At 39.2% G+C, this 15,227-nt stretch overlaps 1 protein-coding gene across 6 annotated transcripts in view; it reads left to right on the plus strand.

Moving 5' to 3' along the window:
• Window positions 1-2,946: 2,946 nt before the first annotated feature.
• The window catches only part of PTPRC (protein tyrosine phosphatase receptor type C), a 110,490-nt gene continuing 98,209 nt past the window's right edge, over window positions 2,947-15,227 (plus strand). For 5 of the 6 annotated variants that reach the window (XM_050961368.1, XM_050961370.1, XM_050961367.1 and 2 more), the window contains exons 1-2: window positions 2,948-3,053; window positions 3,138-3,255. In XM_050961368.1, the coding sequence (XP_050817325.1) occupies window positions 3,183-3,255 (73 nt within the window). In that variant the 5' untranslated portion in view covers window positions 2,948-3,053; window positions 3,138-3,182. Of the gene's footprint in view, window positions 3,054-3,137; window positions 3,256-15,227 lie in introns of all 6 variants that reach the window. The other variant, XM_050961366.1, reaches the window with a different exon arrangement.

Raw genomic sequence — 15,227 nt, forward strand, 5'->3', positions numbered from 1 at the left:
TCCACGGCTGCTGTAAATTGACATAGCAATGGAAGTCAATGGATTTTCTGAAATCTCTGCAAATTAAAGCTCATGGAGCCCAGTTCTCCACTGCCCTGCATTTTGTGTAATCATTTTCACAGGGCCGGATTAATCTTTTGTGGGCCCCGAGGCCTGCCCACGCTTTGCCCGAGGCCTTGTCTGCCATTCGCACGGGAGGGGATGGGGCGGAGATGAGTGAGGGCGGCAGGGGACAGAGAGGAGTGAGTGGTGGGCGGTGGAGGGGAGGGGTGTGACCACAGTCCAAGCACTGGGGCCTCTTCTGAGTGTGGGCCTGGCAACGCTGATGCCATTGTAAACCTGGTGCTGCATTTTCACCTGTGCAAAGTGTAAGTTGCTTCCACGTAAAAATTCTCCAGTCCTCTATGCTGGTGGTAGCATTCTGTTTTGTACTCACTTTACACCATATGGAAAGGCAGACCCCCTGTGATATTCACTGACTCCCCACTGCCTAAACAGTTTAACTCACTAGGGAGCCATAGTGCTACTTTCTCTTTCTGTGGCCACACATCGAGCCTCAGAGAGAAGGTTAATGCTGTAACTAGCTGTTGGCCTCTTAGCTTTGATATCCCAGAGTGCAATGGCGTATTAGGAAAACTCTGATGTCTTATAAAATTAGAATTTGCTGATTTTTCCATTACACAATTTGACTTTGATTGTTAAAAGTTCAGAAACAGCAACCTATGCCAATGGTGTGCTTGGCCTTGTACAAGAAACAAAGGAAGACATGGTCCCTGCCCCAAGGAGTTTACAATCTATAAAAAGGAATTTAGACTCCAAACAGTTTCAGATCATGTCAAGTTTTATAATAACTCCCTGGAGTTCTTGGGTTTAAATCTTGCAATCCTGGAACAATACAGGCGGTTGTTACTAAATTTTTAACAGAAAGCTCACAATGTGAATTAATCTCGTGTCTCATTAAGTGATTTAACAGACAGTGTTAAATGCCATGGAAATACATGTCAGTTCAAAAATACATACAATCATGAATTTTTGATTGTTTTTGAGTAAAGAATCCTCTATCTGATTAAACTTTATATGGTGCATATTTGTAAGCTTAGAGGTGATAGGGTCACATCTTCACCTGATGTAAATTGAAGTAGCTCCATTTACTCCCATGGAACTATATCCATTTGACATCCACTAAAGCTCTGACCCATATGATGTTCAGTTGTTTTTTTTTTAAAGAATTGGTGCAAAGACATTCCACCTTTGGGATAAGTTTTTTTGTCTATCTGTTGTGTTTTTGCTTGCTTGCCATGCGCCTGCTTGATTGAAATTTACAGTATGGTCTGGTTGGGAGGGAGGGAAGGGCGGCTGTGTGCTGAGCCTTGCGGCTTTCTAGGCCAGCCTGAGAGCTTCCTAAAGAGGCTCTAGCCTGCCATTCTTTGATCTCTTGAAGATCTCTTGACAAGGGGGCAGGGCTAACTTGGAAGAACAGCCAGCTCATAAGTGACCAGAGGAACTAGCAAACGGGAGTTTTGTAAGGAAGTTTAGAGAGGACATGTGAGAGCCAGATAAACATTCTTTAAACCTAGGCCACTGACCAGCTGTCTCTCTTTCCCCCTCACCTCCAAAAACACACAAACCCCCTCAAGAATAAAAATAATCAGGGAGCAGTCTGACAGTAGAGCAGGAACTATTCAATTTATTGCACTGAATACAGCTTGTATGATTGCCTGCCTTGTGGGCAGGTGGCATATATGTGTATTCGGTGCAAGTAGCTCATGACCCTCAGAGATCGATAACAGGCTCTTGAGACCAAAGTGGCTGAACTGACAGAGGTAAGTGAGACAGGGAGGTCCCTACATGAGGCTTTCTGGGACACAGTAAAGTGCTTCCACTCCCAGTCTGAGGTAGCACCCTTATCTCCTATCTTAAGTATAGGGAAAACCTGTAATATCTCAGATATTATTTATGCACTTTTCCACAATATGCTATTTGGACAGTCTTTACATAATTTATTGTATAAGACTAATAAACATAAATGAATGAGGCTTTCTTCCCTTTTTTAGCAATCCTCTGAACTCATGGTGCTGCTGGTAAATGTTGGTAATCTTAATGTTGATCACTAAAGTGGTGGTAGTTGGTTCAAACCCCCAATGAAAGAGGCAATCCCAGCATTTCTCCCCCTTTAACCTCTCTTCTGCTCTTCACCATCCAACTGGACCCTAATCAGCTGTTGGATACTATTCCAGTGTCTGCAATGAAGGAAGACATCTGCAGTCCTTTGCCTACTCAGCAGGAGGGACTAAAATCCTCCAGGACTGTGCTACCCCCTGGTAAATATTAGAAAGAGACTAAATATTCTATCATAGGGATGTGTCAACTTTTTGTGGAACTGACTGCCAAAATTCAGATTCAGTGTATTGTAGGTGGTAGTATGAAAGCCTTAGACAACTACAGCATGTTGACTGCCTAGATACAGAACAGCACAAGAAACAAAATATAGGTCATCCATAACCATTTGGTATTGAGTACTGTCATGATAGGAATTGCATTTTTGCAGAGAGACTGTTATCAAAAGTACTTTTTAGACCAATGTTCAAATGTTATTCATTTAAACGATATTCACTTCAATAAGAACTAGGTATTTTTATTATGGCTGTATTGTCAGCTTAATATGTTGATTCATTATGTTCTCAGAAGGATATTTTTTCTTCCTCAGTATAGCTTGAAAGAATACATGGTTCATGAATGACCAGGCACTGGAACAGAGCTAAGTTACAGAAAAGCTTTTGAAACATGAAATTCTTTTCAACTCTCCTTCAGCTCTTCCGCAGAAATGGTTTAAAATGATCTATTTGGCTGAATTAAGGAAGTTAAACATTAGTGCAGCAACTTATGAAAAACCCTCTTGACTTCCTGGAAACTGAAAAGAAAAAAAAAACGGCATTTTAAAGAAGTAGGTAAGATTGTCTCTGACATCACTTAGCTATATAGTGAGATCGCAAGTGGTTAGTCTTTGGGTGACAGAGGAAACTGCTCCCTGACTGATAAGCAAGCACTGCAATGTACGTGCACAGTTATTCTGCTTTTGATTCAAGTTTTGCCGAAAAATACTTTTACAGAAAGATAACAATTATTTTGCTTTCCAGAGAGACACACATGCTGTTTCATAAGGATACTCCTGATTTCCAGATATGACCATGTTTTTGTGGCTTGAACTCTTGGCATTTGGCTTTGCCCTTCTGGACAACAATGTTTTTGTCAAAGGTAGGTACCAACTGATATTTCATTTTCTAAATCTGGTTCCGTAAAGTTCTTTTAGCAAAACAGAATGTTGAAGCTTTGCAAAGAGGAGAACTGACAACTTGTCCAGAAACTATAATATATTGGTACTGCAGCCATAATGTGGCAAAGGCTACACTAGAACAGGAAGACGTGGCTTAGAATGTGCAAGAGAAAAAATGTTTCCTGTGTAGCCATCCGTGAATATTTATAAACTTTTTTAAAGAAAGCTTTGCATTTTATATTTTAATTGTCTTTAATTCAAATAATTTTGAAAAAATAATTGATTTGGAGCTCTCATAAATGTCGGTTCAGTGGAATCCTAGTTCATTTTTTAAGAGTCAACATTTTATTCCTTCACTGTTTAAAAACATTAAAAATATCACTGAAGGAATCTTTAAAAAGTAAAACTCTCTTTGTATTTAAGACACTCCTTGATGCCGATGGCATACAGTTCCTCAAATTTAGATTCATATTGTAAAGAGTCTAGAAAAAAATCCAAAAACTGACTGGGGTGATGGGAAATTGTAGAATTTGTGTAATTACCATTGACAGTTTTCAAGAAATAAAGTAATTTTGTTGGGACATCCGCTTTGCAGTTAGTGAAAATTAATTGAAGGGACTTAGAATTTAGAATGGTCCGCAACTACTTTCCATTATAAGTGAAGTTAGCTCAATCTTCACTTGTCAGACTTGAAAAAGAATGGTATAGTCTAAGGGCCTGATCCTGCAACATTGACAGCTAGGTTTAGTGCTTGCTAATGTGAGTAGTCAATTAAGTCAAAGTAGTAAGTATTACAAATGGCCATCAGTGTCTGTAGAATCTGGATCCTATGACGATACAGTTTTGAATTAAAGAAGGCACAGTATTGCAGCATGATTGCCCCCCACCCTCTCCCACCCTTCCAGTTAGCTAGTTTATATAACTGAGGATGTCCACGCATTCATGTTAGCTACGGCAGCTGTTTGATAAGCAATGTTCATCCTAAAAGTGGTCCTTAATTCACTTAATTCCAGATAGTAGCAAATGGCATGGTCTGATTCTCCCCTCATCTACAGCCGTTTTACGCAGGTATATTATTAATAATTTATTATTAATTGATTTCAGTGGAGTTATTCCTGATTTACATTCTTGTAAGTGAGAGAAGAATCAGACCCTTAGTTGCTAACATGTTTTTAGCTGGTTTGGAGTCTGGGTATTAGTTCTGTAATCTTTGAGAGCCTATAGAAGGTGAGTACTAATTAGATCTGGTTAGTCGCTGTTGGATATTATATGGAAACAAGTGAATCCTGCACTATAAAGAAAAGAGCCGAATTCTCTTTTTTTATCTGCTCTCCCATTTCTCATTGTTATAACTCATGTCTACAGATGCCTGCTGCTCTCTTTTCTTCAGCAAGGGCAGGTCAATGCCTGCCTCCATTGCAACCCCTCTTGTGGGTCGGTGCAATGGCTAATAGAGGGGCCTGTAAGAGGGGATGAGGAGGAGAGGATAGCACTACTTTTCCTCAAAAGACAGATTTTATCTTCTTTTCTGCATAGACTGGTCTGGCTTCTGCCAGTTCCTCCCTATCAAGTTGCTAATACAATTGTTATAGGAGCCACAGAAGGCAGAAAAACAGAATAAAGTCAGTAAAAGTTCAAATACTGAAATGGCATTAAAGTATTGGAGAATTATGAGGGAGAAAATATTTGGCTTAAAACTTTGCTCAGTCTCCATTTCTTGGAAGGAAGGAATTCTTTCCTCTCACATCTTCCTCTGTGATTTTGGGCAAGTCACTTCACCCCTTTGTATCTCTGTCTCCCCTTTTGTTAAATGGAGATAAAGCTATTTACCATCTTTGTAAACCATGTTAAAATCTGCAGATGAAAAGTGCTGTACAAGAGCTAGTTGTTATTGCTTGTGATTAGCCGTACCATATTAATTTACTGAATACACTGTGTCAAATATCCAACAGTATAGACACTGTAGGTCCCATTGGGACGAAAATCAAAGATGTAGCAGGGAGGGAGCACAGAACACCAGAGCTCTGGGATCTGCACTGTCTGCCAGTTGGTTACCAGGTGGAATTTAAGGTGTTGCTTTTACCTATATAATTTGGCACGTGCTTATTTGAGAGACTCCTGTCCCCATGTCTTACTGACACAAATTATGGTCAGTCATTGTAACCTTCCTTCCCCCCCTTGTGCGAAATAGTTTACATTTGACTTTCAAGACATATTTAATGCCTATCTATTTTTCCTGTTATTGGGTAGGGAAGAGTTTGATGGGGGTGGATCTTTCTGTTAGGACAGGTGTATTGGTGGACTTGATATTTTTTGTATTGGTTACCATTGGCTGGTACAGATGGAGTAGGTGCTAGGTCCTATCTGGAGTGGTTTGTTATCCAAGGGGTTATACTGGGAGGGAAGGAGAGGGTTTTTAATCTTGCTGCAGGAATAGTTTGCTGGTTATTGTTAGTCAATGGTGAGTTTGTTGCTGGATTTGTCTTTACATTATGATTTGTGGCCAAGATTCAAATATGCTTAGTGATTTTTTGGGGGAGGAGGGGAAGGGGCTCAATTTGTGGGGCCCAATCTGAGATGTTTTAAAACAGCTTGATTCTCTCAAAGTGCCAAGCACCCACCCTCTGCCAGTCAGACCCCTGTAAGGTTGGGCACCCCTACATTGAGGCGTTTAGAAACACTAGTCACATTTAAGAATCTTGACCTATGTTTTTAAAGAATGTCAAAGAAAGCTAGAACCTGGGAAAGGTGCCTTTATATATATATATTGTTAGAAATTTCAAGAAATGAAATATAAGTGGCCATCTGCAGTGTGTCAATAATAAATATAGGAGTAATATTATTTGTAGCTGTTCAGTACCCATTTTCCAATGAACATTGAAAACTTCCATACTAACACTGAAGGAAAACATCTCCAAGTTACCAAGTGCACTTAGGCTCCATTCCTGAAACTTGGTCTGTACAGGGAGACATTTGTATCCATGAAACATCCCATTCAGGTCACTTTTTCAATGTGGTGTCCGTCGCTCTCAAGTCCACTTGCGCAGAACAGCTTGTAATATCAGGGCCTAATGCTGTCTGGCATATGCTATGGGGCTTTATAACGATCAGTGTCATAATATGCTCTTTTGTCTAACTTGGTTTTCTGACAAACAATCAAAATGTAAGTCTTGTATTTCCGGCGTCTATCCACAGTGCATATTGAAGCATATCTTTATGAAATGCTACAATTGTTCTCAGATCTTTTTAAACTCATGCTGGCTGAACATTCTCTCATCCCATGGCTTCAGGCCATCCTTTCTCCCCACTAAAGAATGGGTTTGGCAACAGTTTTCACAAGCCTTTTACCCACCACTGAAACACTTCCTTTTCACAAGAAACTCCAAGTTCCACTTAATAATTTGGGTTTGATTTTATTATTATTATTATTTATTGTTATTATTTTATTATTTATTAATTAAAAGTCTTCTGCAGGCTCAGGAAAATCACTGCCTGAACAACTTCCAACCTTAACAGCTAATGAGCTCGGTCTCAATGCCTTTTCTTCTTTGCTTTGGCCAGAAACTTTGGCAGAGCTTCCCTATGTCTTTGGCCTCCTGAATGGCAGATAGTCTGAAGGATTGTGCTGGAGTGCAACTCAGGCTCCCCTTCTGGAAAGATCTAGTGGAGCCATGTTGTAGTTATAAATTATAACTGTTGAACGCCCATGGTAATGCTGGGACGGTGCAGTTGTTAGAAAAAACAGAATTGCAAAAACAAGAGCAAGATATTAGAAGAAGAATAGGGGAAGAGAGAGTGTTCTGAAATACACTCTCTTCTGTGACGCTTTTCACTTACAACAGCCACCTGTCTCTTGAAGATGTGTAGGGTATTTCACTGTGTTGTTTTCAATAGTACCTGTAGACAGCAAGTTCTCTGAGGCAGGGACCTTGTTTGTGACAAGTCAATGACTTTTCAGTGCTCTGCTCACTTCTGGTATTTCAAAATCTGATAATAGATGGGAACCAGAAGCACGAAAAACAACAGAGGAAGGAGCGGAGGGTAAGAGAGACAGAGAAAGGGAGGGAAGAGTGAAGAGCATATAATATGATAGGATTATTGTTGAGGTGTATTGGCTGTTATCTAAGGAATATAGGGAAAGGAATGTTGGTTCAAGGCCAACAAGTTTTCTTTACACCCTGCATAGCAGACCTCTGATTCCAACCATATAATTCATTTAGATTTCATCATTAAAGCATTTATATTTACAAACTGAAATGCAGCAAACCACATTTAGAATCAGAGGGGTAGTGTGTCAGTCTGTATCCACAAAAACAACGAGGAGTCCGGTGGCACCTTGAAGACTAATGGATTTATTTGGGCATAAGCTTTCATGGGTAAAAAACCCAACTTCTTCAGATGCATGAAGTTAAAATTACAGATACAGGCATAAATATATTGGCACATGAAGAGAAGGGAGTTACCTTACAAGTGGAGAATCAATGTTGACAAGGCCAACTCAGTCAGGTTGGGTGTGGTCCACTCCCAATAATTGAAAAGGAAGTATCAATACCAAGAGAGGAAAAAATGCTTTTGTGGTGAGCCAGCCACTCCCAGTCTCTATTTAAGCCCAAAGTAATGGTGGTAAGTTTGCAAATTAATTGTAGCTCTGCAGTTTCTCTTTGAAGTCTGTTTTTGAAGTTTTTTTGATGAAGGATGGCTACTTTTAAATCTATTATGGAATGTCTAGGAAGACTGAAGTGTTCTCCTACTGGCTTTTGTACGTTATCTTTCCTGATGTCTGATTTGTGTCCATTTATTCTTTTACATAGAGATTGCCCAGTTTGGCCAATGTACATGGTAGGGGGCATTGCTGGCACACAATGGCATATATCAGATTAGTAGATGTGTAGGTGAATGAGCCCCTAATGGTGTGGTTGATGTGGTTGGGTCATCTGATGGTGTTGCTAGAGTAGATATGGGGACAGCGTAGGCAATGGCGTTTATTACAGGGATTGGTTCCTGGGTTAGTGTTTCTGTGCTGTAGTGTGTAGTTGCTGGTGAGTATTTGCTTCAGGTTGGGGGGGTGTCTGTAAGGGAGTACTGGTTTGCCTCCCAATGTCTGAGAGAGGGAGGGATCGTTTTCCAGGATAGGTTGTAGATTGTTGATAATGTGCTGGAGAGGTTTCCACTGAGGGCTGTACGTGATGGCCAGTGGTGTTCTGTTATTTTCCTTATCAAGCATTCTTAAAACTACAGTACCCACCTGGAAAAGTGAGGAAACAGATTGACAGAGTGAGACAGGTACCCAGAAGTCACCTACTACAAGACCAGCCCAACAAGGAAAATAACAGAACACCACTGGCCAAACCGGACAGTCTCTATGTAAAATAATAAATGGACACAAATCAGACATCAGGAATGGTAACATACAAAAGCCAGTAGAAGAACACTTCAATCTCCCTAGACATTCCATAACAGATTTAAAAGTAGCCATCCTTCATAAAAAAAACTTCAAAAACAGACTTCAAAGAGAAACTGCAGAGCTACAATTAATTTGCAAACTTAAAAGCATTAATTTGGGCTTGAATAGGGACTGAGTGTGGCTGGCTCACTACAAAAGCAATTTTCCCTCTCTTGGTATTGACACCTCCTCATCAATTATTGGGAGTGGACCACATCCAACCTGACTGAATTGGCCTTGTCAACACTGGTTCTCCACTTGTAAGGTAACTCCTTTCTCTTCATATGCCAATATATTTATGCCTGTATCTGTAATTTCACTCCATGCATCTGTAGAAGTGGGTTTTTTTTTCCCACAAAAGCTTATGCCCAAATAAATCTTAAAGCCTTTAAGGTGCCACCAGACTCCTCACGTTTAGAATGTACTACCAATATACTCCTACAATCACAGAACTGCCATGCAGAGTTTGATTAGAAGGAAAGTTCTTTTTGGAACATGTCACACTGCACTCATTCCCTTTACCTCTGAATTTTACTCTGATGCTATTATGTTTATATATTTGTATTCCAAAGGCCCCAGCATAGACTAGGGACCCAATGTATTAAGAACTACACAAGTACATAGAGAAACACAGTCCCTGCCTTGGCAAGACAGACAAAGGAAAGGGGAGAAAGGGGAAATGGAGGTGAAGTGACTTTCCAAAGGTATCATAAGAGGTCAAGGTTAGAATTAGGAACAGAACGCTTGTTTCCTGACTCCTTGTCCCTTGACCTATCTACTAGACCCTGCTGCATCCCTGAAATTACTTACATGTATTGAATAACCTAGAGGTCTTCATACTCAATCACTAACACGTTAAGTCTCTGAAGGAGTATTTAATAGGTGTTTCTTCTCTTGAGAAGCTGCACGGAGGTACATTCTGTACCATGCTGAGAGTGAGATGCAGGAGAAGACCATAAAGAGTTTAACGCCACGGTGTCCTCTCTTCGTATTTGTGGTCTAGTTAGATATTATATCTAATTGTCAATTTTCCTGAGTTCTGCCATGGCTACCTCTTTTTGCCTAAATGGCTGTTGCCTCTTAAGTCTCCACTCAACCATGACCAGGGCCTTAGTTATTTTCTCAGTTAAGCTGTTTAATGGGGATTGGATTGCCAGGCCCATCCAGGAAATGGCAGTACAGTCTAGAAATATGTCACCTCGGGTAGACTATTGCCTTTTCCATTACTTCAGGGTGCCCACTGTCACACATTGCTGTTATACTTATGTCTGATTAACAGTCAAGAGGATGTTTGATTTCAGCTAGTTCATGTAATTTCAGTCAGGAAAACCACTCTGAGCTAGTAGGCAGTTTTTGCATGGAATGTTTACTATCTTTGAAGCTGAAGTCAGGCACTGAATCAGTCTGGAATCAAATTGATGCAACATAATGATGTAAAGCCCTGAAATGGTAAAACATTGATTTCTTCCTGTAAATATCAAGATTAAACAACAAAAACAACCTACAGTGCTTTGATTTTCTCAGTTGAAATGGAGACTCAGACTGCTGCGTTGTGTATCTAGATATATTTCCATGTTATTTGTGCACTTTCAGACAGGTCATGTTCACTGGTGTTTCAATAAAATGTTAAACCATTTTATCTATTTCCAGGTTTTTTTATATTTCTAATAAAAACAGATTGGGTGCTTCAGTATCAGGGTTTTAAAAACTGACTTTGTGAGCATTTCAGTGTCATTGTCCATAATGTTGTATAGCTACAGAACCTATTTCCTTTCTTTTCTTTTCTATTTCTTTCTCAGTACTGTGCTCCTAGTTATTCCTTCTGTGTCAACGTACACTCAGCTGGTATGCTTTCTTGGATTTCTTTTTTGCAAATTCAAAGACTTCTCTTACAACCGTGCTCCTCATTCACAATCTCACCACTCTATAGACAGTTGTCAACTCTAACAATATATTTCATTGTGCATGGAGGACTTTTTTTGTCACAAAAATGTGGACTCTGTGGAACAATTTTTGAAATAGCCTTTGAAATAGTCTTTTCCTGACACGTGATGAAACAGGACACATGCACAAATCAGACTAATAGCATTATAACACTGGGGGTGGGGAGGGAGAGGTCAAATCAAAGAATATTTCTGTACTATGTATAACAAGTAGCAGATCATTAAGTATATTAGCTATCTCCTAGCACCAGGAAAATGTAAGGCAATACACAAGGATAGCAGTAATTTCTGTCTCAGAAGGATTGGTGTATAGGCATATGGTATTAAGACACTTTCAGATAATTAACTAGTTACTGCAAAGGCACTCGCCCCCTTGAAACTGTGAACAGGTTACCTTAAGCAGTAGTGAGTTCCTGAACTGCTTCTAGATGGTGGGAGATAAGAAGGAATGAAGTGGATAAGAAAAAAGATAAATGATAGAGTATGGCCAAGTGGCTAGAGCACAGAAGTGGGTGTCAGGTTCTGTGGATTCTATTCCAGGCTCTGTCACAGACATGTTGTATGCTGTGTAGCTGTAGCCGTTTTGGTTCCGGAATATTAGAGAGACAAGGTGGGTGAGGTAATATCTCTTATTGGACTAACTTTTATTGGTGAGAGAGACAAGCTTTTGACTCTCAGAGTACCTCTCCCTGACCTGAAGAAGACTGGTGTGGCTCAAAAACTTCTCTCTCACCACTAGAAGCTGGTACAATAAAAGACATTACCTCACCCATCTTGTCCCAGAGACATGTTGTATGAACTAGCTTAAGTCATGTAAACTCTCTAAATCTCAGTTTCTCCCTTTCTAAATTGTAGATAATACCTACCCCATGGTGATATTTTGAGCCACAATTCATTAACATTTAACAAGATAAAAATTATTGACTACCCTTAAATTATCACAAAAGAGTTACTCTGAAGAAGCTGTCTGATCTCAGGAAACATTGTCTTAGGACATAGAGCTATCCACAAGAAGTGCAGAAAGTATAAAGCAAGTGACTGTCTGAATATATGGCAAAGGATTGATCTCTGCCCTCACACCTGGAGCATAGGAGCCGACAATGGGAAGGTGATGTTTTTGCAGTGTAACAACTACTCATGTAAAAAAAATTATTCTGCGCAGCCACAGTCAAATCAGTGGGACTGTTCTGAGAGTAAAGAGCTACTCAACTTGAGTAAAAGTAGCAGAACCAGGCCCCATATGATTAACCCTCTCTTGTCTCCTGTAAATTACATATAGTCTCCATTTTAACAAATGTGGAAATTGGGATACAGAGAGGTTAAGTGGAATGACTGAAGTTGCACAGTGAGTCGCTGTCTGAGGACAGACTGGTATGGTGGTGTCCTGGCTTCCAATCTACTTCATAAATCAGAAAACCATGTCCCTCAAGAAACCATAGATATAAAAGGCCTGATTTTGAAAAGCGTTTTCCATTTTGTTGATGTAAATGCTACCATAAGAATGTCAAACTGAGAAATGCAATTTAGATGTTTAAATGGTGGCATTTGTGGGTACAAATTATTTCAGGAATCAACTGGTTGCACAAAAATGGAAACTAGGTCAAGGATCTCTTAGAAACCAGACCTCAAAACAAGGTAAAAGAAAGTTTTCCCATTCTTACTTCTGGACTTTTCTCCATTGGTCAATAGCTGATTTGGCTATTGCAGTTCCATTCTGTATCAGTGTCTTTTCTATATACTTCTAGATAATTTAAAAATGAATGTAAGGTAACATGCACAAATACTAGAGAAATCATTTTGTTTTATAGTGTTTTGGAGCAGATACACCAAAGAGATTTTATTCTCAGAATCAGTCCTCCTTGTAAAATTTACATCCCATTAACGTTTTCTTTTAAAAATTATATATAATTTTAATAATTTTATGTTTGGTACCTTGTTGCAATGATAAAATATCATCTTAATTTTTTGTAATCAATGGAAAGAACTGGAGAATATATACAGTATAAAAATTGCAATAGTTGTAGCAGTTCTTTATATGGGAGAGGCCTTAAAATGGGTAGGCTATTGTTAGGCTCAGTCTTGTTTGCTGGGTTTTTGTTTAATGCTTCTGTGTTCAATTGTGTTGGCTCATCAGAATCAAAAGGCATTTCTATATCCTCCGCACCTGCTTCACGTTTCACATAAGAAGCATGGCATATGGTTTAGGTTTCAGTGAAAGATGTGAAATGGCAATAAAGTTATATAGATGCTAGGGGGTTCTGGGTCAGTGCTACTCCTCATCTAGTAGTGTTTGTTAGGGCATTTTGATTGCCTGAGTAGTGAATTAAAGGACTTAGAAATAAAACCTACTAAGAGCCTCCCCAATAGATGCTCTTTCCCCTTCAGAATATTAGGGTCTATGATAATTTAAGCCAAGGTGAACTCAGGTGCTGGAGAGGACACAAAGGCTGGCAAAAGAGAGAGAGCTCTGATTTAAGAAGCCCTGGCAGGGATATAAGGTCTAAATATGACGGTGACAAAAAGGGAAGACTGGCGTGTGGAAAGACAAATTTTTCTTGGATAACAGTGAACTCAATGTTTTGAGGGAGACAGAGGTAAAACTTTCATGAATTTCAGTGAAATACAGCTGTTGATCTCCTGAGTTTGGCAAGTTATATTGTTAGGAATATTGGACTGTTTGACCACTAGAATAGAATCAATGAAAAAGAAAAGTGTTCTAGATGAAGAAAGATGGATTTTTAGGGAGTCACAGTATGATATGAAAACCATGCCTGTAGACTCCTTTTTGAGTGGAACATAGGACATATTAAAACCATTGCAATGTTTCAGTGCAGTTCAGGAAATAACTTCATATCTTTATAGCAAAACCCACAAGAGCTCAGGAGTGCTTTGTTAGATAAACAAAGATCAAGATGCTCTAGCTGCATTTGTCTCCCTGTCATGATTAACGTTTGATCTACCAGGTTTAGTTGTAGTTGAAGACTATCCTGTATATGCTACTATTTGGGATTTTAGTACATGTGGCAGTGTTGGGGAGTGGGCATATATGGACATGATCCTGTGCCATACAGGTCAATAGGAGTTTTGTCACTGATTTCAATGGCAGCAGGATTATGTCAAGGGAAGGATGGTCAGCAAACCAAAGCCTCTAAAAATGACTTTCTACTGCACTGAAATGACATTTTACCCATCACATTACCTCACACCATTGGCAGTCATTCCTCTCATTAAGTCTCTTGTTTTCTCTCCCCACTCAAAATGTTAGTCACCTAAGCCTCACCTCCACAGTGGCATCAATGGAAAGTCCACAAAGGCAGAAGCATGACACATTCAAACTTACAAGTATTATTTTATCTCTGTATTTTTTTTCTTTTTTAGTAGTTTGTTGAATTTTCTTTAGTTTCCTATGGTAAGATAATGCTAATACCCATGCTGTTGGATTATATTCACAATAGGATAGTTTTTGGGTCCTCAAATGCTACAGCTTCACTTCAGCATTTAATTTCCCATACAAGGTATTCAGGACCAGCACCTACAAATGGGGCAGTATGTTCAAAAGAGCTTGGCGATCATTCAGACATCAGAATAAGTCTCCAGATTTTGATGGGTAGGTTTTTAGCTTTTTTGAAAGTCTAGCCTTTGTTTAGGTGCTGAAGTGAGAGAGGAAAACGAGCACATGGAACATAAGGTCGTTAGCATTTTTGACATTGCGGCTGCTGTTGTCTTGTATATTCTGTATATTATTGTTTTTTACTACTACAATTGAACCTAATGATTGCAATCAAGATCAGGGTGACTCCATTCTCCTTGGCACTGGACTAACACAGAATGAAAGACAATACTTGCCCCAAAGAGCTCACAATCTAATTTAAGGCAAAATACAACAGTGGGTTTTTACAAAAGGAAGGAACAAGGGAGCGAGGATGAAGATGAGCAAGCCGTATTGTTTTTATAATCCCCTATGCAATTAATGTCTTCTGCTGAGGAAAGGACCTGCTGTTATCTTATTCAAAGTAGCACCATCTTTGAATAATGAATCATTCTCTGCACCCAAAATAACGTCTCATACATAGGTCCACAAACTATTATTCGCATTGGTTACTGTGCCCTTGTAATTTTTATATTGCAGCAGATGATACAGTACAGAACTTGGTAGTGTACATTTTAATATAAAACCCTGCTAAAAAAACCTTTAGACACCCATGTAATTATTTTTATTCTCTCTTATGTGAAGGAACTATATAAGGACATATACAAAAGCATTGCACTTATTTACATTATTTATTTGGCCCCAGTGTTTAACCCATCCCTAAACCCACTGTGATTTCACACTTGTAACAGTATAGTAACTAGTTAGCAGTCATGTAAATAAATGAATTTTAATATAGCTGTGCAGGTTGCTGTGTGTTGTATATGTACTTTGTATATAATAACATATGCCCATGTGTGTATGATTCCAGAGAGTATGAAAATTTAATTTTTTTATGCTCATTATATTGTAGATATTCCATCTGTATGGAATGCAAGTGTGTAGTCGTACCTACATACAGGGTGACCAGATGTCCCG

This window comes from Gopherus flavomarginatus, chromosome 7 (genome assembly GCF_025201925.1).
Source record: "Gopherus flavomarginatus isolate rGopFla2 chromosome 7, rGopFla2.mat.asm, whole genome shotgun sequence".
Taxonomy (NCBI): domain Eukaryota; kingdom Metazoa; phylum Chordata; order Testudines; family Testudinidae; genus Gopherus; species Gopherus flavomarginatus.